Source organism: Periplaneta americana, chromosome 6, assembly GCF_040183065.1.
Source record: "Periplaneta americana isolate PAMFEO1 chromosome 6, P.americana_PAMFEO1_priV1, whole genome shotgun sequence".
Taxonomy (NCBI): Eukaryota; Metazoa; Arthropoda; class Insecta; order Blattodea; family Blattidae; genus Periplaneta; species Periplaneta americana.
The window spans coordinates 66,941,222-66,966,946 of record NC_091122.1 but is presented as its reverse complement, the minus strand read 5'-3'; the positions used below and the strand labels follow the sequence as shown (position 1 = coordinate 66,966,946).

The 25,725-nt window shown below is 35.5% G+C and overlaps 1 protein-coding gene across 1 annotated transcript; it reads right to left on the bottom strand.

The window, feature by feature from the left end:
- Nucleotides 1-2,731: 2,731 nt before the first annotated feature.
- LOC138702247 (uncharacterized) lies at nucleotides 2,732-25,326 on the bottom strand. Its single transcript, XM_069829835.1, has 7 exons — nucleotides 25,261-25,326; nucleotides 25,072-25,140; nucleotides 21,162-21,254; nucleotides 14,924-14,968; nucleotides 11,200-11,307; nucleotides 9,253-9,321; nucleotides 2,732-2,749 (listed from the first exon to the last, which is right to left on the bottom strand). The coding sequence occupies exons 1-7, from the start codon at nucleotides 25,324-25,326 to the stop codon at nucleotides 2,732-2,734; spliced, it is 468 nt and encodes a 155-aa protein (XP_069685936.1).
- Between the last annotated feature and the right edge of the window lie 399 nt (nucleotides 25,327-25,725).

Below are 25,725 nucleotides of genomic sequence, written 5' to 3'. Positions count from 1 at the left end.
CAAAAGAAGTGCTTATACAAATTTTGGCCGTAAAAAATAAGTTCGTCAGGGGCCGTTAATAGAAAGAAAACACATTTTCATTGGAAAAATTTATTGGAATAGACACAGCTATTTTTATCAACATATTCCCCACCGGAATTGAGTCATTTGTCATATCATGAGATCGATAGAGAGGTGCTGACGGCTGTCAAACGCTGGTTCCGATTCCAGGCAGCTCACTTCTACGACATAAGGATACAAAAATTTATCCCATGTTATGAAAAATGTCTCAATTCCAGTGGGAGATATGTTGACGAATAGCGCAACAATATCGATGTATAAGTTTCAATAAATCTTTCCATGCAATTGTACTTTTTTTTTCTATAAACAGCCTCAGGGAAAATCACTTTCTGGACGGTCTTGTAATTGCGGTCGAGTGGCCAAAATTTGTATAAGCACTTATTTTGACATTAACATAGTGGAAGAAAAAAAAATAACTCTTTTGTCTGCCCCTATCAGAATGTTTGCTTGTAAACTGTTCTAAAATACAATGCACTCTACACATTGTCGAAGTTTCTAAGACCTGTCTCTATAATAAAATGAAATATTCTGATTTGCCATGTTGGTACGTAAAAACATAAAATTGCATTATCGTGCTTAAGTTATTGTTGACAGGTGGCGAAATTCGAGTTAAGCGAGTGCAAAGAAACCTATGAACACTTTCTGTAACTTCTGCTCCAATTATATTGCGGCTTTCTAGTAACACAATCTTATGCGCATGCGGAGTAGACAATAAAGTGACTTCATGTTTTGAATAACAATTCTTTTAATGACAACTTTCATTCATCCTAACATTCCAATATTATGAATTTGCACAGAATTACCAATGCACTTAATTTAATTCTTTTTTTGATTTCGAAGAATTTGTCCAAAATGATTCACCGACAACAATGTACTGTCTGCAGGTTGTCAGATTGCAATAAATGAAATATAACCCTTGTAATGTGTTTCAATGTCTGAGTTTCTTCTGTAAGATTCCATTTTTACTATTTTCTGTATTCTTAATCTTGGTTTAAGCTTCATACTGCTAAAAAAAAAAAGAATGCTTTTATATGCGCTAAAAGCTGAAATATGCATTAATCTCTTAAATATGCAAATACAGATTATATTACGAGGTTTTCCCCCGGTTTATTGAGGTGATTCCTGGTGTTATTTGGAACAAAAAATGTAAATACAGTAATGGGGTGACATTCATAATTAAGGAGTTACGGCAATTTGAAAAAAAAAAACATAAAAAACTTTTTATTTGAGGATGTCACTGTCAAAAATGGAAATCATAGTTAGAATACAAACAAGTGTTTCATTTAGTACCAGCCTCTTGCATTTCAGTAGATTTAAGGCAAATGTTCAAAATGTTCTCCCTACATCTGAAGGCAAGGATTCGCACAGGTGTGAACCGCGCGTGTAGCATTTCGTAACTTCACATATTCGTTCCTTATTGTCGCTGCGGCATCGAGAATGCGTTGAATCAACTCTTCTCGTGTTTGCACCCTAATATGGTACACGATGTCTTTCATCTACCCCCAGATACAGTAATCTAGGGTGTTAAATCTGGGGATCTGGCACGCAAACGATTGGCATGAACATTTGGTTCTAAATGCTACACTTTTTACACATGAAAAGGATACAGTCCGTTCTCATGAAGAATTCTCTATACCTTGGAATGTGAAACGTTAAATCCTTCCCTCACACATCGTTAGTCCTGCCCAAACATGTCTAGCGCTACATACACCATAGGGTGTTTCGAAAATCCGTTGTAATTCCTTAATTATGAATGTCACCACATTACTGTATTTAAGTTTTTTGTTCCAAATAACACCAGGAATCACCTCCATAAACCGGAGGAAAACCTCATGATACACCCTGTATATGTCCTATAAAATCTTGACCTTTAATTACAAATAACTTGAAATGCATTTATATAATGGTAGCATATAATTTGCAACTAAGGAATAAAACATTCAAATATGCTAGAATTCGCCCCCTAGATCACATGAAGATGCAGAGTTAAAAGTATTATGGAAAGCCTGTAAGTAACATACTCCATGATTTATGTAAGAATTTACTCACCCCGACGGTGATTTTCTCTTCAGAGTGGTCAACTGGTCGTTGTTCACCTCCTTCATCATTGAAGTTCTATGAAAAGAAAAGAAACTAGTAATCTTTATGTCTAAAATATATAATTGCACTATATAACACATGATTCTCCATAGTTCATTATCTCCAGTGCCCTGGTTTAAAATTTCGTGAAAATATGTGAGTTTGACGTTTCTTATAGCTTGAGTAGTTTTGTTACGTATACTCAAGTCGTCGTAAATATGTACGTGACAGCTATGCGTAATGCTGGTAGCGAGAGATGCGACGTTGCTTCAGTGGCCACTATAGGTATCCTACAAGGAAAACTCAGCTCAGACCCCCTGGCGCCGCGCATGCTATACTCCTCTTACCCCCCCCCCCTGCAGTAGGCGGGTTCTTTGATAAGCTGTTAGTGATATTGCTATAACGGCTACGGTTCAGGACATGCGCACTCAAAAAACAGCTGTAACAATAACCAATTAAGTGACTGTAACATTACAGTACAAGATATTAACATCATCTCTAAGTCACAATCGGTATCTTCATCACTGGAACTATCCTCATATTTAAATTTTAAATATTTAAATTAAATTAAATTAATATTTAATATAAAACACTATGTGACGCCATGACTCTGTAGCAATAACACCTGTTCAGTTCAGCACAAGAAGATATCATGTACTGTACGTGCGCATGCGCATAGTGTCGGTGGTGTGATTGGAGACGGGGAGCATGCTGGGAAAGGGAACATACGTCATCTGCGCGAGATAGTCACGCCAGCTGGTTTCTGCGCACTGAGTTTTCCTTCTCGGATGCCTATATCTAGCCACTACACAAGATCTGACGAATCCTTCGCACTATAGGTATCCTACAAACAAAACTCAGCTCGGACTCCTCGCGGCGCGCATGCTATACCCCTCTTACTCCCCTGCAGTAGGCGTGAGAGCATGCTGTAAACGGGAGCATACGTCATTTGCGCGAGACAGTCACGCCCGCTGGTTTCTGCGCACCGAGTTTTCCTTGTTGGATGTCTATAATTCTGGCGCCTGATTCAAGACCAACTACAATATATCAGACCTGAGCCCATATATTGATACTGTACAATATGGCTGAAGCTGGAGACTGTATGGTCTCGGCATGTTTCTCACATGGAGTTTGTTTGGTAAACAGTGTAATGTTTTATTTGTGTTTGTTTTTTTCAGTGTCTGCTGCCTGAAGTGTGATTATGCAATGCTTTATTTTGTGATTGTGTGAGTGATAAATTAGGATTAAATGGGTCGTGAATGTTGTGTCTCTGGTTACAAGTCCAATTATGGAATTACTGCTTCACACATCGCAATATTTAGATTTCCGAAAGACCCTACATTAAGGCACAAATGGGTTAGGTGTATCCATCTAGAAAACTTCGAAACCAAAATAATAGTAATAGTGTGGTTTGTATTAATAACTCTGATGCAAACTGTGTTTTGAGGGAAGGTGTAATTCCTATGAAAATTGGTGATAGAATTCGTGTGCCTCGAATAAAACACCTAAACTAACAAATGATGCTTACACATTATTTTTCCAAAACAACCTTCTTATCTGACTGTAAAATTTCCAGAACAAAGAAAACATTCCGAAATACATGACCAGCAAATACAACAGAGAGACGAAGAAACTTGTAGACAGTGATGTGAAAATAATGAAGTCACGTGAAAAGTGAAATGCGAGAAAAAAGAAAATCCTTTTCTTGTTAGTGAGAAAGATGACTACCGTCATTTCCCATAACTACGGTCCTGTGATCCACGATATAACCATTCAAAGAACATTGTAGAAGTGACATAGACCATTCGTAGATAGCTGCAGTACAGCAAAAATGTAGATAAACGAGGTACTACGTTATGGAGTACAAAATTTGAATGGTTGTATCATGGACTGGGCTTAGGATCATAGTTATGGGAAATGACGATATATTCTGTTTTATAAACTGTAAATTAGTGATGTGGCAACAATTCCAGTAAATTTTAAAGTCACAAATGCTTTGGTTGTTCCAGTTTTTCATAAAAACCTTTCATTGCAAAGTGAACAATTTAAGTTGATTTTGGAATCTGAAGGACAAGAAGATTTGAAATGCAATTGGTGGAGTAAATTTGAAACTGAGGTGAGTCATCTTAGTATTCATTTTATTCGTATCTGACTGAAGAGCGGAAGTGACCTTGTGCCTAGCTCGTAAATTGTGAGATGTGCGCAGACGCGAAAGCATTGATTTTTTGCGAGGAACAATAATGTCATTGACCTTGATATAATCTAGAGAATAACATGAACTAATTTTGATATAACCTGGAAATTGATTTAGAATTGAAAAACGATCGTGAAAAATTGGTTGCAGTGATGTGAGATGAGATATATTATATGAATTTCCAGCTTTCATACAAAGCTGGTAGAATTTATGGAAAAACGAGATGACAAATTGAATTTATTTGAATATTATTTACAATTAACGCTAATTATTATACTAACAGAACATAACCTTCTGCGACAGTATTGGATTTCCAGCCTCCGTGACGTTTCCCTCGTTGTCTTTCGATTGCATATCCGAGAATAATCGAAAACCTGAACTTTAATGAATAGGTGTACTTTAATGACATTCATTAAAGGACTGCTACCAGGTGTATAATTACTACATTTCGGCATGGTCGAGCATAAAATAAGTTAAAATTTGCAGCAGAGGAACTAGAACTTAGTGAGGAAAGTCAAGTGCGTTGTTCTACAGAATTCTTAGTGTGGTCTATAGCTCTTTCATATTAATTTCCTAGTGCTTATTATTTATTCAGACACTCAAATGTCATTACGTTAACCTCACCCAGTCTATTTGAGAAAATATTTTAGTGAAATTGGTCCCAATATTACTACAGTGGTAAGCACGCCGCTTTAGAAAATTAAAGCCAGTTATTTGTCCCAGTTGATGGAATTGGACAATTTTAATAAATAAATTTTGTCTTTTGAGGTATTTACGATATTTTGCCCAGGCATAGGACCTTCCCGATAAGTTTTTGTCAAAGAAAATAATAAATTTCTTCAAGATCGTGAAAAATTGGTTGCAGTGATGTGAGATGAGATATATTATATGTTGTTGTTGTTGTTGTTTTCTAATGCCAGGCGTTTGACAATAAAGTCATTTGACCTCTTGCACTCCAATATTTTTCAAAGATATTATCATGACTAGCCAATGAAGCACAGATTTTGAGGTGTTCCGAATCCATTTCTTGGTTTGAGTTGCACAATGGGTAGTTAGGGGACTGATATATTCCAATTCTATGCAGGTGTTTGGCCAAACAATCATGGCCTGTTGCCAATCTAAATGCAACTACAGACGATTTTCGTGGTAAATCGGGAATTAACTGTGGATTTTGATGCAGAGAGTTCCATTTTTTCCCTTGGGATTGAGTTATCAAATTTTGTTTGTTGAAGTCTAAGTATGTAGATTTAATAAATCTCTTCACAGAGTAATACGTAGATTTAGTAACAGGTCTGTAAGTAGCAGTGCTGCCCTTCTTTGCTAAAGCATCCGCATTCTCGTTTCCCAGGATTTCACACTGGGATTGTATCCATTGGAATACAATTCTTTTATTGAGTGATAATAATTAAGAGAGCATTTTAGTTATTTCTGCTGTTTGAGATGAAGGTGTGTGTTTAGAGACGATTGATAGAATAGCTGCTTTGGAGTCTGACAATATAACTGCATTCTTAAATTTATTGATGTGGCATAGAAGATTCCTGAGACATTCACTTATTGCAATGATTTCACCATCAAAACTTGTTGTTCCATATCCAAGAGATCTATAAAGTGAGAAGAGACAGTACGTAACACCTGCACCGGCACCTTGTTCTCTGGAGATCAAGGATCCGTCGGTGTATAAATGAAGCCAGTTTTGTGGAGGGTACCTAATATTAATTGTCTCTAAAGACAATTGTTTCAGCATTTCAGTGTTTACTTCTGATTTCAGTATTTCTTCTGTTAAATTTAGAATATTATATGAATTTCCAGCTTTCATACAAAGCTGATAGAATTTATGGAATGGCTGAACATAGTTCACATATCTATTTAGCAGGTACTATGCGAGTTTTCATGTACTCTTCATTATAATCTGATTTTGAAGATGTGATTGGTCTTTTTCCTGTGAAGAATATGAAGGCTGACACAATGTTAAAACTAACAACTGGTGTATTGAAATTTGGAAATGATGAACAAATTAGGATTTGACATTGTTTGTAAATACTTAATATTTGAGGAGAAAAATTTGCTCCGGCGCCGGGGATCGAACCCGGGTCCTTGGTTCTACATACCAAGCGCTCTGACCTCTGAGCTACGCCGAATTTAATCCACAGCACCGGATCGAACACTCCTCCTTCGATGTTTCCCTTTATGGCCTGACTCCAAGTTAGGCATATAATTATGTTGACGTATATATTCATTGTCAACTGCCATTGTACTAGGAGCGCACTCAGCTGAGAGACTTGTTGCCGGGAATCCACAGTTTTATGCACTGCTAGCTAAGAGAATATTATAGATTTATTAATTTGTCCTACAGAATTTATCTGTAACATTGATACTTAATATTTGAGGAGAAAAATTCGCTCCGGCGCCGGGGATCGAACCCGGGTCCTTGGTTCTACGTACCAAGCGCTCTGACCGAGCGAATTTTTCTCCTCAGATATTCAGTATCAATATTACAGATAAATTCTGTATGACAAATTAATAAATCTCTAATATTGTTTGTAAATTTAACTCCAAGTAATATGGTAATGTGAAACTACATTTTTTAAGTGTTTGTAGATCTCTATAAGTTTTCTTAGTAAAATAGTTTAATTAGGCCTATATTGTATTAAATATAGTTTAATATATGTGTATATAAAGGTAAGTATAGTAGTTTTATTAATCCTACATTGCATGTTTCAACGTTTTAATGGTGAAATAATATTGAAGAATATTTCATTCACAGGCTGTTTTTACGTATAATTCTTCCCTGATTTTCTAAAATGATAGATCTAATTCATATTTTATTTCTTTTATATACGGTGTTACTTCCTAGATTTATTGTGAATTTTCATAATAATAACTTACTTACTTACTGGCTTTTAAGGAACCCGGAGGTTCATTGCTGCCCTCACATAAGCCCGCCATTGGTCCCTATCCTGAGCAAGATTAATCCAGTCTCTGCCATCATATCCCACCTCCCTCAAATCCATTTTAATATTATCTTCCCACCTACGTCTCGGCCTCCCTAAAGGTCTTTTTCCCTCCGGCCTCCCAATTAACACTCTATATGCATTTCTGGATTCGCCCATACGTGCTACATGTCCAGCCCATCTCTGTTCCTCTCTCAAAGTGAGAGTCCAAGTTTCACAACCATACAGAATAACTGGTAATATAATTGTTTTATAAATTCTAACTTTCAGATTTTTTGACAGAAGACTAGCTGACAAAAGCTTCTAAACCGAATAATAACACGCATTTCCCATATTTATTCTGCGTTTAATTTCCTCCCGAGAGTCATTTATATTTGTTACTGTTGCTCCAAGATGTTTGAATTTTTCCACCTCTTCGAAAGATAAATCTCCAATTTTTATAGTTCCATTTCGTTTTTTTTATAACATTTTTCCTTTGCTGTGGTCGTGCCGGAGAATCAGTCCCATTCCGAGGCTTACTGTTAGGTTTCGTAACAAGGTGTTTTTTGCGGTGATGGGTTGTTAGCCCTTCGCCCAACCCCCAAGCTGGAGGACCACCCCTTATCGGCTGTCCACGACTGCTTATTCAATATATTCGCAGCTACCCTCCATATCTGGAGGCCGTCCCCTCTATCCGCAACCTGAGGACTCGCCATGCCGTGGTGATAGGGACCCACAATACATGGAATAATAACTACAGTATTAATTATTGATTATTATGTATTTGCATTCTATGCCAGTTAATTGTCTTTCGATAAAAACGATTCTTATCTCTACTTTGGACAATAACAATTAAAATGATACGTATTGAAATGTGTTCAGCTTCCAGCATCCGCCATGTTTCTTCTGTGCTACGATTTGATGTAGTGTAGCTTGGTCTTGCCTGTCTACGGTATTTAATGTTACGCCTTTAAGCAGAGGATTCTTACTCCTTGAGTTGGAGTTCTCCAAATGACTTCTTTCTTGCGACTTTTGCAGAAGCACTACAAATTATAATTGTAATTACTTTTGATTGAGGTTCTGGCTGATATGTAGGATCTTTCAATTTCTTCGACATCATATTTTATTTTTGGAGGTTTATATGATTTTTTTAAATCGCTTGAATATCTACAAACAGAATTTCCGGTTTTCCGTCAAACGAGTAGTTTCCAGGGGAGACATATATATATATATATATATATATATATATATATATATATATATATGTTTAGGATTTAGATTGGAACTAATATATGCTGCAACATCACACTTTTTTTTTTTTTTTTTAGTCGATCATTTCTCAACAGTGTATTACCTTCTAAATGTACTGTACAACTAAAGAAGAAATAGAGGGCCTTAAACGGGATTCAGAAATAACAAGTGCATGCAAACTTTGAGATCAGAAAATGGGGTGAATTTTGTCCAGATGCACGGCAATGCTTTGCACAATAATATGGCCTACCTGAAAGGAATATAGTGTTTTACAAATATACCACTATGACGTCTATGACACGTTTGCAATGTTGGTCATAAGAAATGCTCTGTTTCTTCTAATCATCATCTTTATATTGAAAGACAAAGAGGATATTATTTTAATTCCGCTGTCATATGCATCTTTGTCAAAGAAAAGTTGAATGAAATTACGTTCAAATGACAAATTATAACTAAGGAGAACATCTGTATCAATGAAGGATTGTGAAGTTAGGAGATTAGGTAAAAAGGAGACAATAATGCACACCTATTTACTTGTGGAAGCGGAATAAAAATGTTCTTATTGGAATACAATTCCGAAACTGATATGAAAATCTCTATTCTAAAAAGTACAATTTAATATATTGCTTGAAATTAATTTCAATAAAGCTTTCCACGTGAATATTCAGTATTACAACGATTATGGAAAGCCTTTAAGCAACATACATTGTGTTCTACGTGTACCGAAGAAGTACTTACCATACTGGTGATCATCAAGTATGCAACCATTCGGTCCGTTTTAATGGAATCGTCAATTTCTTGGTAAAGCTATGAAAAGAAACAAAAAAACATTGTAATAATAAATGTTCAAAAGATATCACTGAACTACATATTCTGCTGATCTGTGTTGCTGATGCCACTACATTCTTATGTTCTAGCTCTACTCTGAATGAATTACATGCTCTAACCAATGATATTCTATCACAGATGGCTTTATGGTTTGAATCTAATGGTTTTTTGCTTAATCAAGAAACGACTATCAACATAACTTTTACCCTAAATCATGTAATAAAAAAGGACAACATACAAAACTATACCAAATTTCTAGGACTTTTTATAGACTCCAGTTTAACATGGGAAAAACATATCGAATATATATGCACAAAATTATCAAGAGTAATATATTTATTAAAGAAATTAGTGACTTGTGTTTCCCAAAATTATTTAAGATGTACCTACTTTTCATTCTTTCAGTCGATAATTAGGTATGCCTTAATTTTCTGGGGAAATGGTAGCAAAATTGGGAGTGTCTTGATTTTGCAAAAGAAAGCCATTAGAATTCTATGTCAATCAAACTATCTTGAACATTGTCGACCTCTTTTCAAACAATCACAGATATTAACTGTCATAAACTTATATATATATATATATATATATATATACGACCTAGTCCTTTACACTCGACAAAATATAGACAATTACTCATTAATAGCCAATATACATGATCATGAAATTAGAAATAGTGAACAAATTAATATTCCATACTGTAGATTACATAAAACTAGTATACATTTTTCTGTCATGGGGATGGATTTATATAATAAGCTTTCCAGTCAATATTATAAGTTACCAACCAATAGTTTCAAAGCTAGATTTTATGATTGGCTTTTAATTAATCCTTTCTACTCTGTAGATGAGTTTCTTAACATAAATTCATACGAAATTGTTTTTTAATAAATAAAGTTATTTAGATTAGGTACAATTATTACATAAGAATGAAATGTTTTCATTAATTTTAGAGTTTCAAAATGTTATGTGTTTTCATTCTAATTACTGTTTTCAATTATATGTGTATTTTAAAATGTATGCTTCTTTTTGTGACGAAGCCTATCACTATATATATTATTTATATGATATGCGTAAATCACTCCGTGATTTAAGACGGCGCTTATTCCGTCGGATCCCGGCCAACTAGTCACTCATATCGAGTGCACCTCAGCACATGTGTGGACTTCGGTCCTGCGTTCATAGACATCTATGACGTAGTGCAGAGGGCGGCCACTAGAGGGAACCCAAGAGTTGGAGCTTAATCTGAGACGATTCTGACCGGCGTCGGAGTTGTATCCGGTGTAGCTTAGTGGATAAAGCATCAGCACGTAGAGCTGAAAACCCGGGTTCAAATCCCGGCGCCGGAGAGAATTTTTCTCCGTTCCATTACTCTTTCATCGTACTATCACTATATGTTTAATGGCTTAATAAATTGAATTGAATTGAATTGAATTGAATTGAATTAATCTATACTACTAACAAATCTGTAACCTAAATGTTTTGGTAATTTTCGGTTTCGGTGTAAACAAAATACAAATAATGTTTTTTTCTGTGTTGTAAAGTTGTCTTTAAATTTAATATGCAGCCTACTGTAGAATAAATTTATGTATAGAAACTTTTGTCATTATTTTGACCCCTAATACATAATATAACGTTATTTTTTCACGTAAAAATTCTTTTCCAATTTATACGAAATATAATACTTTTATTGCATTTTCTTTTCAAAATTAACGCGAAATTCTGTGGTCTCTAGTAATTATATTGTTTAGAAGCTCACTGCAATGAATGTTTATCATATGAAATGCCTCTGTTGCAGCAGTTATAAAAAGTTTGTAAGCAACATATACTATGACCTAAGTATACTACAGAGTTACTTACAGTTAATAACTTAGCCGCTGGTTCAGTGCACGAACATATTGCGCCTTGATATATTTGTATTACACTCTTTTTCTTTTCACCTCTCCTCTGACTTATTCTAGCGTTCATCTATGAAAAGAAGATAAACTATTATAAAAAATGAAGAAAAACATCACTGGAACTGAAATAATATTCCAATGCTTTTTATTACTCGTAATCTTCTTAGTAGGTCTATATTGTATTAAGTCTTTGCGAGTCTGGTTGGTACCATTGAGGACTGCCAGAGTCAATAGCTGTCCAATAATTCCTCAAAGTGACAGTCACCCATTGAAGTAGTCTCTTCTTGTCAATACCTGACTGGAAGGGTATTAATACAGAGTCTTTAATAAGTAACGAGGCTATCGAAAAATCAACTATTTTTTATAATTTATTGAAATGATGTTCATTCTCACAAGAAAGAACCTCCTCGGTGCCGCACAGTCGATTTGGAAACAAACATCTCTCCTTCCGCCGCCAGGAAGCTACTTATCCATGTGTAATGTGCATTTGATGCTAACTTAAAATGACCTGGAGCATGACCTTCTATACGCCAAGGACTTAAACTGACCTGGAGCACAGCCTTCTATACACCAAGGATAATGGCACACGGCCATGCCAATAAACATTGTTGTGATAGACTGGAATGATAAAATGCCACGCAGCCGCTTAACGTTATTGCAGAAGAGAAAATTTTCTGTCTGGTTTCAACTTGGAAACAGTGTCGCTCGAATTGTTTATTCCGTAGACGAAGTGTTTCCAGGCAGGTGGATCGGTCACACAGGCCCAATCCGTTGGCCTCCGCGATCACTTGATTTGACTCCCCTGGACTTCTTTTTCTGGGGATTCATCAAGCATCGTGTCTATGCGACTAAGCCACGCACCATTCCTGAATTAGTGGAACGAATTGAACACACGATACAAATGGTTACGTCGGAGATGCTCACCACAGTCCATGAAGAGTTGATACGTCGCTTACATCTGTGCATTCAGCAGAACGGAAGACATTTTGAAAAATGTACACCATAATTTGTCAACAATTGAAGCTGTTTTTAGATTTATATGTCTTAATAAAGGTTTAAAACACTAACCATTTTTTCGTTTAATAGCTCTGGCGGCGAGGGGCGGTAGCGTTTGTTTTCAAATCGACTGTACGGCACCGGGAAGGGTTCTTTCTCGTGAGGATGGACATCATTTCAAAAAATTATCCAAAACAGTTAATTTTTCGATAGACTTGTTACTTATGAAAGACCCTGTACTTTCAGAACTCGAACTTGTACAAAACAGAAATATTCTAATGAAGACGATCTTCACACTGTAACACGTTAACATTTCTATGGGTATATACAAGAACACAGAGAGACGGTGTAAGGGTGGGTGAGTGAGTGACGTCACTCTACTTGTCGTTCATGGAAACAGTGTGAAGTCAAAAAGCGGCCACTCGAGTCATGGTACGTGATTTAATGCTGTCTTTACAACTAGGATCTGGGTGGGAAAGAAAATAACAAAACCCATACTTTGATATAAAGTTGAAATACTGTTGTGGTTGGAAAATATGAACAAGTATGAGCTTAAATATTTCAATTTACCTTAATATATAATACATAGAAACAATGGTCTAAAGAAAATAAAACACTCTTTCTCCGTTTCTCAATATGTGGGGAAAACAATAACAACTGTGGGGGGGGGGGGAACAGAAACATGTGCTTTTCCTGTTCATATCTATGACAATAATAGTTTCATGGGTCATAAATTTAAACACAAATAATGTTTCACTCTTGCTAGCAATCCTTGAAACACCATTTCTTTGTTTCTCAATATGGGGGGGGGGGGAAACAATAACAATATGTTTCTTTGAAAATATATAATCTTATTTAAAATGTATACTGATGAAACGAATTAAATTATAGTCTTAATGTAGGCCTATAGACCACTCTACAATCATATAATCAATGAAACAGCCAAGAACGAACATTTCACAGATCACAATACATCTGTTATCTTTGTCCCCACTTTCTGTGAGTTATTTTCTTCCCCACCCAGAGCCTATGTCCATGTAAATAAAAGTTCCCACGGGGTCCTAGCGTGGAGGTGAAGAGAGCAGATTTGACTAATTAGGTCCTCCGGACTTCACCGAAATTCACCACAAGGGTTAAATATCAGCTTTATCAGGGTTTTTGACTCGACAAATACATACAGGGGGTTACACTTTGAGATATTTCGTACAAAAAATTTCTAATACAGTTTTGCTCGTTTTTGCTCCCCTTTCGAGATTGAAATTGTTTATACGAAACATTACACAGCGTGTTTTGGGAAAACCACTGATTTTATAGGCTTCGAGACTTCGGACCCAATAGAGCAGTTCAGTGGGAAATCCGCATATCGTCGTACTGAGTATAGTGGTAAAGCGTATTGTGGGTGGGGGCACTGTAGAATGAATGCCAACAAATACGCAAAGAAAAACGCTCTGGATTTGAAGGTACTGACGAATAATTTGGTTTTCATACAAACCTATTTTCAAACTGTGTCTGAAACTATTACACGGTTAGAAAAGTCAGAGCAAGAGATGCCGGAAGCCCTCAAATTAGTTGAGGAAATGACATAGAGAATTAATGAGACACCAAGTACACCGGTTACTGAACGTGTAAAATAGAAGTGGAAATCAATTTTATATAAAAATAACGGATGTGGAACATTGTGCAACATAAACAGGAAATTAGTGGATATAAAGTCACCCGAGAATAAAAGACTGTCTCCTAGAGACTGCGATGATGTTAGGTTTTTTCGTTTTGCTCCTGTCACGTCATGCGACGTAGAGCGCAGCTTTTCACAGTACAAACTTTGTTTGGCTGATAACCGTAAAAGATTTACATTTGAGACACTGAGAATGTATCTTGTAGTACATTGCAATTCGGTACTGTAACTGCACTTCCTAAAGACGACCAATAGGATAAATAAAGAAATTAAAATTGCTACATGCTTATTTCCACCATTAACACTGCGTATAATTAAACACAAATGCTTATAAAAGACAGGAGAATAAATGCTTTTCACATTCTTTTGACATTGTCATTGTGTATGTTGGTTGTTTGTTGTATAGGCAACTGTCCGAAGACAAGTCCGAACCTCATACGTGACAGCAATACGGCATCACTCATAAGGCAACTAAGCCAGGAGTTAATGGGGTAGGGTGGCCAGTTCATTTCCCATCCATTGCATACATCGCTGACTTGTAACATATTACCACAGTCTAGTATATACAGTCATGAAGCTCAATACGTAGTAAATATGCATCCATAGATAGTTGCTGACCACTAGGATCGCTATTATCGCCTCATCACAGACAATGCAAAATAGTACCGATACAGTCTATTGTTCCTAGTAGCCTTAAAACTCAAGCTTGGTGACTGTATAGTATATATACTAGACCGTGATGTTACACTAATCAGACTTCAAATATATATAAACAATTATTGTTCTTCCTTTGACACATATCGCCAAGTGAGATGTACTGCCTAATACTAGAATACTCTGCAATATTTCATAGTACATAATTACGACAAATTGTCACATTTTGAACACTGAGTTACAAACTTTTGTATAGTGAAAGATCTCTGACAAAATTTGAGGAATTGGAGTAGGACGAGTTTTAGCAGCAAGAATATTTTTGGAAACTTAAAAAACAAAATAAATCGTGCACTTGACTTACCCTTCTCCTTCGAGCGAGAGGTGTTTCTGCGGCAGCTTGCCCTGCCTGAAATTTTAAAGAAAAATTAAGTATGTTATTTGAATAATTTTTAGGGAATTATGTACAAGTGTACATACTTCAATAAAGATAGGCCTATATAAATAAATCCCTGGTGAATAAACAACATCTTCGCAAGTTATTCACATGACTTTATATATATAGCAACTTTGCATTCAATAAATTAAAACATAATATTATATCTTGTTTCAGATATTTTAATGCATCTTAACGTCCACCTACAAAATTACGACCAAACTAAAATTCGTCTGTAACCTTTAATGTTAGATATATAATCAAGTATGTTTTACTAATTCTTCTACTCAAAAACGATAACAATTGTCAGTATGTCATACCTTACAGTCATAATTCTATATATTTTAAGAGTTATGTATCAAAATCTATTTTATTAAGTATGTATTTTTAATTGTATTTTAGGCATTTTAACAAACATTCATATGACAAACTTTCTACAGTACATAATATTGTAATATCGTACATAGTCTTTCTACTTTGTATATCAGAAAAATCAGTGAAGAGCACAATACCTCACGAAATTGCTTATATGTCCAAACACCTTCTAAAAGATTTTTTTTTTCAATTTGTCTAGAACTTCAATATTTGTTGCAAAGTTGATCTTATGCATGTTCCATATTATTACCAGATACGTTATAATTAGACATCGGATTTTTAGGCACAAAAAATTGCAGTTTTAGGCGCCTAAAATAAGCTCAAAATTTGTAAAATTAGGCTCTATTTTAATGAAAATAGGCATTTTAGGCACATCAAGGTATCATACTTATTTCTTTCACTGAAATTTTTAGTTATACACTAAAATACGCACAAAAAAAAGTATGTTTAAACATTAAAAAAGAATACTATATTATATTTATAAACAGAGCTGCACAAATTTAATATATTGAAACTAATGAAATAATGATTATTGATTTCAAGATTACTCATTTTAAGTTATTGAAATTCAGTTCCATGCTCAGACTTTATTATAATTATCTGCACAGTACACCACCAGAATTTTCAGAATTTTTTCTAAATTCTCCACAGTTAACCTTTGCCTTTTGTCACTGAGAATCATTTTGAAAGCAGAAAAACTTCTTTCAACCGAAACTGATGTGAGAGGCGCAAATTTTAAATTAGGTACAATAGAAACATCAATACTTACTGGAACATTTACACTTTCCCCCGATATCACTCTTGATACTTTTTCCAACAATGAAAATCCTACATTCTTATTTAATACGTTGTCCCACTTATTTTTAACTTTTTTCCCAGTTTCGCCCAAAGCAGAATGTATGTTCACTTGAGCTTCCTTTACTATTGCTATTTGGCTACAAAGAGATTGTTTTTCACGTTCTAATTGTTCAATGCTTGCAGGTATGAAAGAAAAGTTTGATGTTATGTAGGCAATATCGTTTTTCACTCGTGAGTCATTCAGACAATCTTTCACTGCTTTCACACACGCTGCACTATCAGTTTCAGGTAATTTATCAATAACTGTGACCACTTCTTTAGAATACTTAGAATAATACACCACTGACTGAATCCAGGTTCCCCATCGTGTAACAACCGGCTGAGGTGGGAGTGGGATATCTGGAAAGTTCTCTCTGAATATTGAAATCCTGGATGGGGGCTTTACAAAAACATTTTTTGTGTTAGAAATAAACGAATTGACAAAGGAAATTCATTCCGGATTGTTTCAGAAACCCTGTGAAGGCCATGTGCTAGACAGGTTACATGCGTGAGGTTAGGATAAAATGTTTTAAGAAGTGGAGCTGCAGCAACCATGTATGAGGCAGCATCAGTACAAAACAACAGAACTTTAGAATCGTCTATATTACTTGAGTATAAAGACTGTAGGCCTTTATTTACAAAATAAGCAATGGCTTGGCTATTCACTTTCTAAAGTTCCTTAACACATACGAGGTGTGGAATCGAAGGTCCATCAGGACTAAGTTTTCCTACTACCATATTTGCTATATACCTATTCATAGGATCTGAGGTTTCATCCACAGAGACCCATATGTAAGAATCACCTATATCCTCCCGAATGGAAGCTAAAGTTTCATTGTATATTCTGTCTAAGTAATTTTTTCTTAGGGTCGACTCAGATGGGATATTTTGTTTGCAGTATTTTTGTAAAAACTGTCTTAAAACCGTATTTTCAATTGCATTCCAGGGAATGTTAGCAGCAACAAACGCTCTGGTTAAATCAGAATAGAAATTGCTGCTGAGATTGGATGAAATAGGCTGTGTTAGTAAAGTTTGTTGCAGTTGATTTTTCTGCTGAGCTTTAGCCTTATGAGCCGCTCCTTGCACATGCTGCTTTAGGTGGCACTTCTTTTCTTGCGAAATCTAAAAATAATCCTAATTTTGTATTGCCGTATTTCTATCACAAAGCTAGTGGGTTCGAACAATCAAAATTTTAATGATTTGCAAATACTTTAACTATCGTAATTTAAAAGGTTAAAGTGTAGTGGTCTTAAAAAGAATTATACCTCAGGATAGCTCAGTCAATGTATAAATATTATAGGCCTACTCATTAAAATTAATAGAATTTATATATTTCAACTATTGTTACATACCTGTTTGCTACAAATCTTGCAGAATATTATTTTTCCATCATAAGTGAATTCTGAATATTCTGTTAGCCATTGCCGGATCAATGTAGATTTTGCACTTATATTTTTCGGCATTATCGCGTTAAACTTCACAGGAAAACGTCCTACCGCTCAAAACTTCTCAACACAAATAAGGTGAGGGAAAGAGCAACTGTTAACGAGCATTCAAATGAACCGTTGTTATTGAGATTCAATTGGACAAAAATACAAAGTTCCACTTATTGTTGCATTTCCTGGTAGTGTTAACACTAGGAGGGCCATTCTTTTAAATATTTTGTAACGGTTTACCCTACTAATTCGCAGTTTTACGACTTTTCATAAATATTTCAAAAACACTCTTTCTCCAAAAATTGTGATTTTATGACACTCTGAAGGGCAGTACAGCTAATCGGTTTCAGACCGAAAACAGTCATTTTTATAGTATAGTATATCTCTGAATCGGTAGCAGCACATGTTGTGATTGTTGCCTGCTTCGAAACTAAGGTTGGTTCTTTGTCGGCATTTATGCCTCCAAACATGTTAAATTCGGTGAAATCTATTGCGAGTGTCGTGAGATTCAAAACATTTTGTTTCCTTTATCAATGGTTTCATGGCCGGTGTGAAGCAAACTTTCCACTTTTTAAATGCCTTAAATTTCGCAGTGAATGCATGTATAAATTATAAAAAGTAAGAGTAAAATTCGAAACTTTACAGTGAGTTAGGCATTTTTAGGCGAATATTAACAAATTAGGCTCTAATAACCGTTTTAGGGCATTTTAGGGCACTATAAAACTCTTTGAATACCTTTCAATTTCCATGAAACACAAATATTAATAATTATTTTTACTTTTCTCCTAAAGAAACAAAATAGGCATTTGCCCTAGAATCCGATGTCTGGTTATAATGTATCCTAAGTTATGTCAATAAGAGACCTGATGATGCCGTAAGGCGAAAGCACTTGTCTTAAAATATATTATTTAATCAATGATGTAATTATTGTAATTCATTATTTATAATGTGATAAGTGTAAACTGAACAATATACCCTATAACAAAAATAATATTAAATCCTAAAGAGGGTTGCTTCCGATCTCTGATAACGAATTTGAATGACGTCATGTGCGACAAGAATCACACCGACAGCTGAATTGCGGCGAGAGGTGACAGACCAGTAGTGAGTGATTTCATATAATCAGAGTGCACGGTGTATCACAGTAGCAATGCCCAAGAAAATCGAGCCTTTTTCGGAGGGATACACAACAACTCTTTCCGATGCCAAGTACAGTTACGTGAAAAACCATAGGAGCCTGCAAAAAAACTGTACACAAGGAAAAACAAAATGAGAGAACTGCAGAGAAGAAGATAAACAGAATGGGGAGGAAGAAACTGCAGAGACGGATAAACAGAATTGGGAGAGAGAAATGAACATAAACAAAAACAGAATAAAGTAGAAGTATCTACAACAGTAGGTTTGTAATGGACAATCAGCCCTCATTGATATCTAGTCCTAGTACTTCGAAAACTATGCTAACTCTCCTTCAGAGAGCATTATTTTGGCCTAAATATTTTAGTACACATAGGATTAGATGTGAGAAGGTACCATCAATTGTGAAGTGAAATGAATGGAAATAATACCTTGCTAATGGAGGAGGATGAAACAAAAATTAGGAAAAGGAAAGAAAGAAAGAAGAAACAAACAGGAGGCAAATAAGAAGCCAAAAGAAGAAAAACAAAAGGAGGAGAAATAACAGAAAGAGAATAATTGTGGAATTTTTAGACAACTCCTTTGACTAATAAATGTAGTGCTAAAATCTGAAGGAGAAGATAATAACTGTATATAGTCCGGATCAGCTTACTTAATACCCCTAGGCTGAAACCTAACCATTTTTCCATTATTACAAATTATGCTATAGGATTATAGTGATTTTCTAGCACTCAGGTTGAATTTTCTTTTACCAACTTCGTCTCGAATTTGGGTACTGACAAATGCTACAACTGGCAATTATTTTTTGTTATGTTGGCAGCAATTATTTCGCTTTACAGTAAAGCAAACTGATGAAAATGCAAGTAAGCAAATACATTTTTAGGTTAGGTCTCATGAATAGTAAATTCTTTAATCAAAGCAATAAATGTCATGTTGCCTGACAAAATAAATTGTAATATTAGATCATACTAATCCTAATTACCAACATAATAAGCGAGAAGTGCAGAAGGAAAATATACTATTTTATAAATAAATTATTGAACCATTTAGGAAACACATCGCAACGAAAAGATGAGATGTGGTAAATAAGCAAAACATTGTTATTGTTAACACTATATTATTATCATTATTATTATTATTATTACTATTATTATTTCAGTACGTAGCATTGTGATTTTACTCTCTTTGGTGATATCTGGTACCGGTATTAGTTGGCAACACTGAAGAGACGGCCAAATTAGACTTTTAGGAACTACTCTTACGTGATTCTCACTATAGATGAGGAGACAAGACCTAGCATGTGAGCTGTGGGAGAGGAGAAAGAATGAACTATCAGAAAGAAAGTTTACTTTCATAATCGCTAAAACCTATCTTCCCTCTCCATACCCATTGATGATATAGCCACGGCACATAAGGTCACAGGACAGGTCTTGCCTCCTCTACTATATCAAGAATCAATATCATCTGGCAATTCTCATGAGGACACATTAAACACGCAATCAAATGATTTCTCATTCATATTGTACAATATGAAATTGATTATAATATTTAAAAATATATTTCCATATACTAAAACTGACTTTGACTTAAATTGTCTCATTTCAAGATGATTGATCTCTCAAATTCTATCGAAAATCACTGTTCAAATTTCAATCATTATTTAATAGAATTATATTAACGAGTTAGCTTAAGGAACATCTTTACGACAGCCTTTGGAACATTGTGATTTTTTGTATGTCAGCTAATGGTGCAAATGACTTGTCATTTTCAAAGAATAATAGAAAGTGTACATACTTCCTATAACTAATTCTGATTAATATAACTCAGATCCAGATTGCAAGTTTCTTTACAATCCTTGACGTTTCTATAGCACACGCCACTGAAACTTCCAAATCGTATTTTTCTAAGTTCTATGGTTCAGGAATCTATGACAGATTAGGTCAGGTTAGTTTAAGTATCCGGTATGCCTTGCATATACAAATCTGTGACAATTTAGGTTAGGTTATGTTAGTTTAGGCTTTTGGTATGCCTTGCATATACTAAGGAAAGTAAAATGTGCGTCTCGCGTTCATTTTGAAGTGTTGTACTTCTTTATTTCACGTGTTAAATAATCACTATTAAGTCACCTACACCGATCAATTCTTTCCAAATTTTACTTATTTTCTAACACATTTTTAAGCCAACTGACATCTTAAACGAATTCTTCACATTTTCTCTCTGAAAATTAGATCATTTTCCCATACTTTTCGTCAGAAAAGCCCTTCAGTGACGAGTGCTGTAGAAAGCCCCAATTCTTGTATCATCACTGTCAAACAATTTACAGGCTCATAATAGAGAAAAAATTTTATTTTTTTCCTTAGAGTGTCAGCCTTGGATGCACTTACCTCATTTAAGTCGTTTGCAGTCTGTCTTGGCAATTTGACTCTCGTCGCACCTGTCACTGTTATTTTGTCCCTTTCCTTGGTACGCAGTATCACCTTCAATATGGAAAAGAAATTATGCTTCAATTATGTATGTGAAACGAGTTACAAATAATTATTTAAACTGGGGCTGGTTGGCACATCACCATAACGAATGTGAGCCAACCAACCCCAAAGGTTTGTTGTTACATCATGCTCGTAACAATTGCACATAATATTACTACAGTAGTATAAGAAATCACAAATATTTAACAAATACTGTGCCACGTAAATAGCACTTTCATTGTTGTCACATAAAAAACAAGAACCTAAATATTTACTTACCAATGACGAAAATAAACAAATAGCCCTGACGCACTTCTAACAATGACAGTCGGTAATTACCATATTACGCCGTTGCTTTACATAGGCCTATCCTGCTTTCATGCTCACAATGGGAAATGCTTGAAATTATGGGGTTTACTTTACTCTGTCATAAGAAATTACAGTAATATTTTTATCGTTTCTTTCTTTTATCTTCTTTCCCCTCATTCTCCTCTACTTTTTCTCTCTCTCTTTATCTACTTAAGTGGAAGAGAAGCCAAATGGTCTTAGCACTGTCAGTTAAATAAAACATTATTGTTATCTACAACATCATAATACACTGTACGTATTTCAAGTTAATTTCTCTTATGTGCAACCGCCTGGATTCGATGCAAGATCTTTTCGATTTATAGTCAGACTCAGTCAGACTCTTTACCACTACGCTATGAAGCGAGTTGGAGGATTCTTCTTAAAATAGTTCACTTAATATTATTTGTAGTTTATAAATACACATCAATAGATGACGCCATGTTAAAGACGACTTCCTGGAACTAAAGTGTATAGAAATTGCTTCGTATTAGCTATGTATCAGTATAATTCCGGAGGCGTCCCTAAAGTCCCCCGCTTGGGGCTGTCGCCACCAAACCTCCACTACCGTATAATAAAAATAAAAATCAGCATTAAAACCAATGAAATACGTAAGTGATATTTTCTGTGAGGTTAAGAGTGGAGCAGGATGAATATGTGAAAGGTAAAATTTAAATTTATAAATCAAATTAATTTATTGATTTAATAAATGAATGTATGTAGTAAAATGATAAAATTACTGTCACGTTTTACATTACTTAATCCACTGATGAGAGCTATCATTTAAATATTCCCTATAAATGTAATTCACGAAAATAAATTATAGTTTGTTTAACGACGCTCGCAACTGCAGAGGTTATATCAGCGTCGCCGGTGTGCCGGAATTTTGTCCCGCAGGAGTTCTTTTACAGCCAGTAAATCTACTGACATGAGCCTGTCTCGCATTTAAGCACACCTCAATGCCATCGACCTGGGCCGGGATAGAACCCGCAATCTCGAGCACAGAAGACCATGTAATTCATGAACAATAGGCCTATAACATTAGGTGAACTATTTAGGAAATCTTTCAAGAATGTTAAGTCGTTTATATCCAATGTACGGAGTCATTGTTAAAAGCAAGAAATACACCGCGCACTCTTTCAAAAGCACGTCGGAAAACTCAGACAGCGAGCACGTATAAGGTGAGTACAACACCGGCATATGACTCAACGGCGTACGGTTAATTACCCGACATTCGTGTGAAATTGAATGTACAGGTTGACCAACTGTAAACGGAGTCCCCTGGTCTAGATCAGTGGTATTCAATCTTTTTTGCTAGCGTACCTTCAAAACATTTTTGTTTTGTCTTCGTACCCCCAAACTGCATTGCAATTATATAAGAAATAACCAAAGACTATGATTGATGTTGTATGCAAAATAAATAAATAAATAAATTAATAATAATAATAATAATAATAATAATAATTACTTTTTTTAATTTGCTCTAGAGTATGCCATTAGGAAAGTCCAGGATAACAGAGAGGGTTTGGAATTGAACGGGTTACATCAGCTGCTTGTCTATGCGGATGACATGAATATATTAGGAGAAAATCCACAAACTATTAGAGAAAACACGGGAATTTTACTTGAAGCAAGTATGGAGATAGGTTTGGAAGTAAATCCCGAAAAGAAAAAGTATATGATTATGTCTCGTGACGAGAATATTGTACGAAATGGAAATATAAAAATTGGAAATTTATCTTTTGAAGAGGTGGAAAAATTCCAATACCTGGGAGCAACAGTAACAAATATAAATGATATTCCGGAGGAAATTAAACAGAATAAATATGGGAAATGCCTGTTATTATTCGGTTGAGAAGCTTTTATCATCTGGTCTGCTGTCAAAAAATCTGAAAGTTAGAATTTATAAAACAGTTTTATTACCGGTTGTTCTTTATGGTTGTGAAACTTGGACTCTCACTTTGAGAGAGGAACATAGGTTAAGGGTGTTTGAGAATAAGGTTCTTAGGAAAGTATTTGGGGCTAAGAAGGATGAAGTTACAGGAGAATGGAGAAAGTTACACAACACAGAACTGCGTGCATTGTATTCTTCACCTGACATAATTAGGAACATTAAACCCAGACGTTTGAGATGGACAGGGCATGTAGCACGTATGGGCGAATCCAGAAATATATATAGAGTATTAGTTGGGAGGCCGGAGGGATAAAGACCTTTGGGGAGGCCGAGACGTAGATGGGAAGATAATATTAAAATGGATTTGAGGGAGGTGGGATATGATGATAGAGACTGGATTAATCTTGCTCAGGATAGGGACCAATGGCGGGCTTATATGAGGGCGGCAATGAACCTCTGGCATTGGGGCGTTCACATCGTGTTTCTGAGTGTGCTCTTTGATTTTCTATGTTTTTCGAGTGATTTAAGAAACGTCACGGCGTGAAGTTCCCGTGCATGTCATCTACCAATAATAGGCCTATATTCCAGCGACTTCTCTGGCTTTTACAACTAGTAATTCACAGAAGCAAAATAACGAGAAGCTTCGTTACACATTATCCCAACAAAATCAATTGTCTGGTTGTTAATTTATTCCCAAATATTTTCACGTTTAACATCACGTGCAGACATTCAGGATCAGAGTGAAATGCATTTCAAACCAAATTCTTCACTTTCTCGTTCCTCGTCGCGTTCCTGTGTATGCAGATCCCAACCCGTATAAGCTGACGCGAATTTATTAACCCTATTATAATCATCCTGTCGCTCACACTTCAAATAGCTGCACAACATTTATTAATAGATCAACAAGTTTCGATGGAGATATCATTGCAATAAGTGAAAGCCTCAGGAATCTTCTTTACCACATCCATAAATTTAAAAATGCAGTTATATTGTCAGACTCCAAAGCAGATATTCTATCAATAGTCTCGAGACACACACCTTCAACTCAAACAACAGAAATAACTAAAATGCTCTCTCAATTAACATCACTCAATAAAAGATTTGTATTCCAATGGATACCATCCCGTTGTGGAATCCTGGGAAACGAGAATGCAGATGCTTTAGCAAAGAAGGGTAGCACTTCTACTTACAGTCCTGTTACTAAATCTACATACTTAGGCTTTAACAAACAAAATTTGATAACACAATCTCAAGGGAAAAAATGGAACTCTCTGCATCATAATTCACAGTTAGTTCTCGATTTACCATGCAAATCGTCTGTAGCTGAATTTAGATTAGCAACAGGTCACGACTGTTTGGTCAAACACCTGCATAGAATTGGAATATATCAGTCCCCTAACTGCCCATAGTGCAACTCAAACCAAGAAATGGATTCGGAACACTTCAAAATCTGTGCTTCAGTGGCTGACCATGATAATATCTTTGAAAAATATTGGAGTGCAAGAGGTCAAATGACTTTATTGTCAAATGCCTAGCATTAGAAAACAACAAAAACAACATGTTTTATTTTAGACTTGTGTAATAACTTACCTTTAGGTCGGTGATAGGTACTTTTTTCTCCCTAGGTGGTGTGGCGCATAATATTCCTCCCATTGTCAACTGTAACAAAAAACGAGAACTATAGTTTGACAACTTCAAGTGAAACCCCGTAAAACACGCCAACTTCTGGAATCTCTCTCTTTCTTTTCCTCTCTCCCTCGACCCGAGTCATTCAGTCACCAATCCTCCGTAAGTCTCTGGAGGGTATGTGTGGGCATCGTGACCAATAGAAGAACCACTTTCCATTATTACCACAATAACGGATTCTTCATTTTTGCCGTGACTGTCGGCTAGGAAGGTTCCATTATGCTAGCATTGCAGGCAACTAGTCAACCTTTTAATGCTTTTGTTAGCAGGTTTGACAAACTGTGAGTGGACCTGCAAGTACAATACAACTGCGATCACATCGTTGCCGATTTCATTCTAGCTGGTTGTGAATTGTGTGTTGTGTCCGTTCGTGCGTGTATAAAGGTTTCTAAGCTACAGTATTATTAAATATTTAATTCACATCGATGGAGATAGGCAAGAATAAAGTTGTACATAGCGAAGGAAGAAGTATTGTTGCCAATGAAGTTTTCTGATGCTGAGAAGAACAGGAATTCATTTAATTTGCCATTGTCTCAAGCAACAAAACGAGCTGCAATA

Coding starts and splice junctions, on each gene's coding strand:
- LOC138702247 (XM_069829835.1), bottom strand. CDS start 25,326: ATGGAAAGTGGTTCTTCTATTGGTCACGATGCCCACACATACCCTCCA. Junction 14,969..21,161: donor CTGCAAACGACTTAAATGAG/GTAAGTGCATCC, acceptor TTAAAATTTCAG/GCAGGGCAAGCTGCCGCAGA. Junction 9,322..11,199: donor CAGCGGCTAAGTTATTAACT/GTAAGTAACTCT, acceptor TTCTTTTCATAG/CTTTACCAAGAAATTGACGA.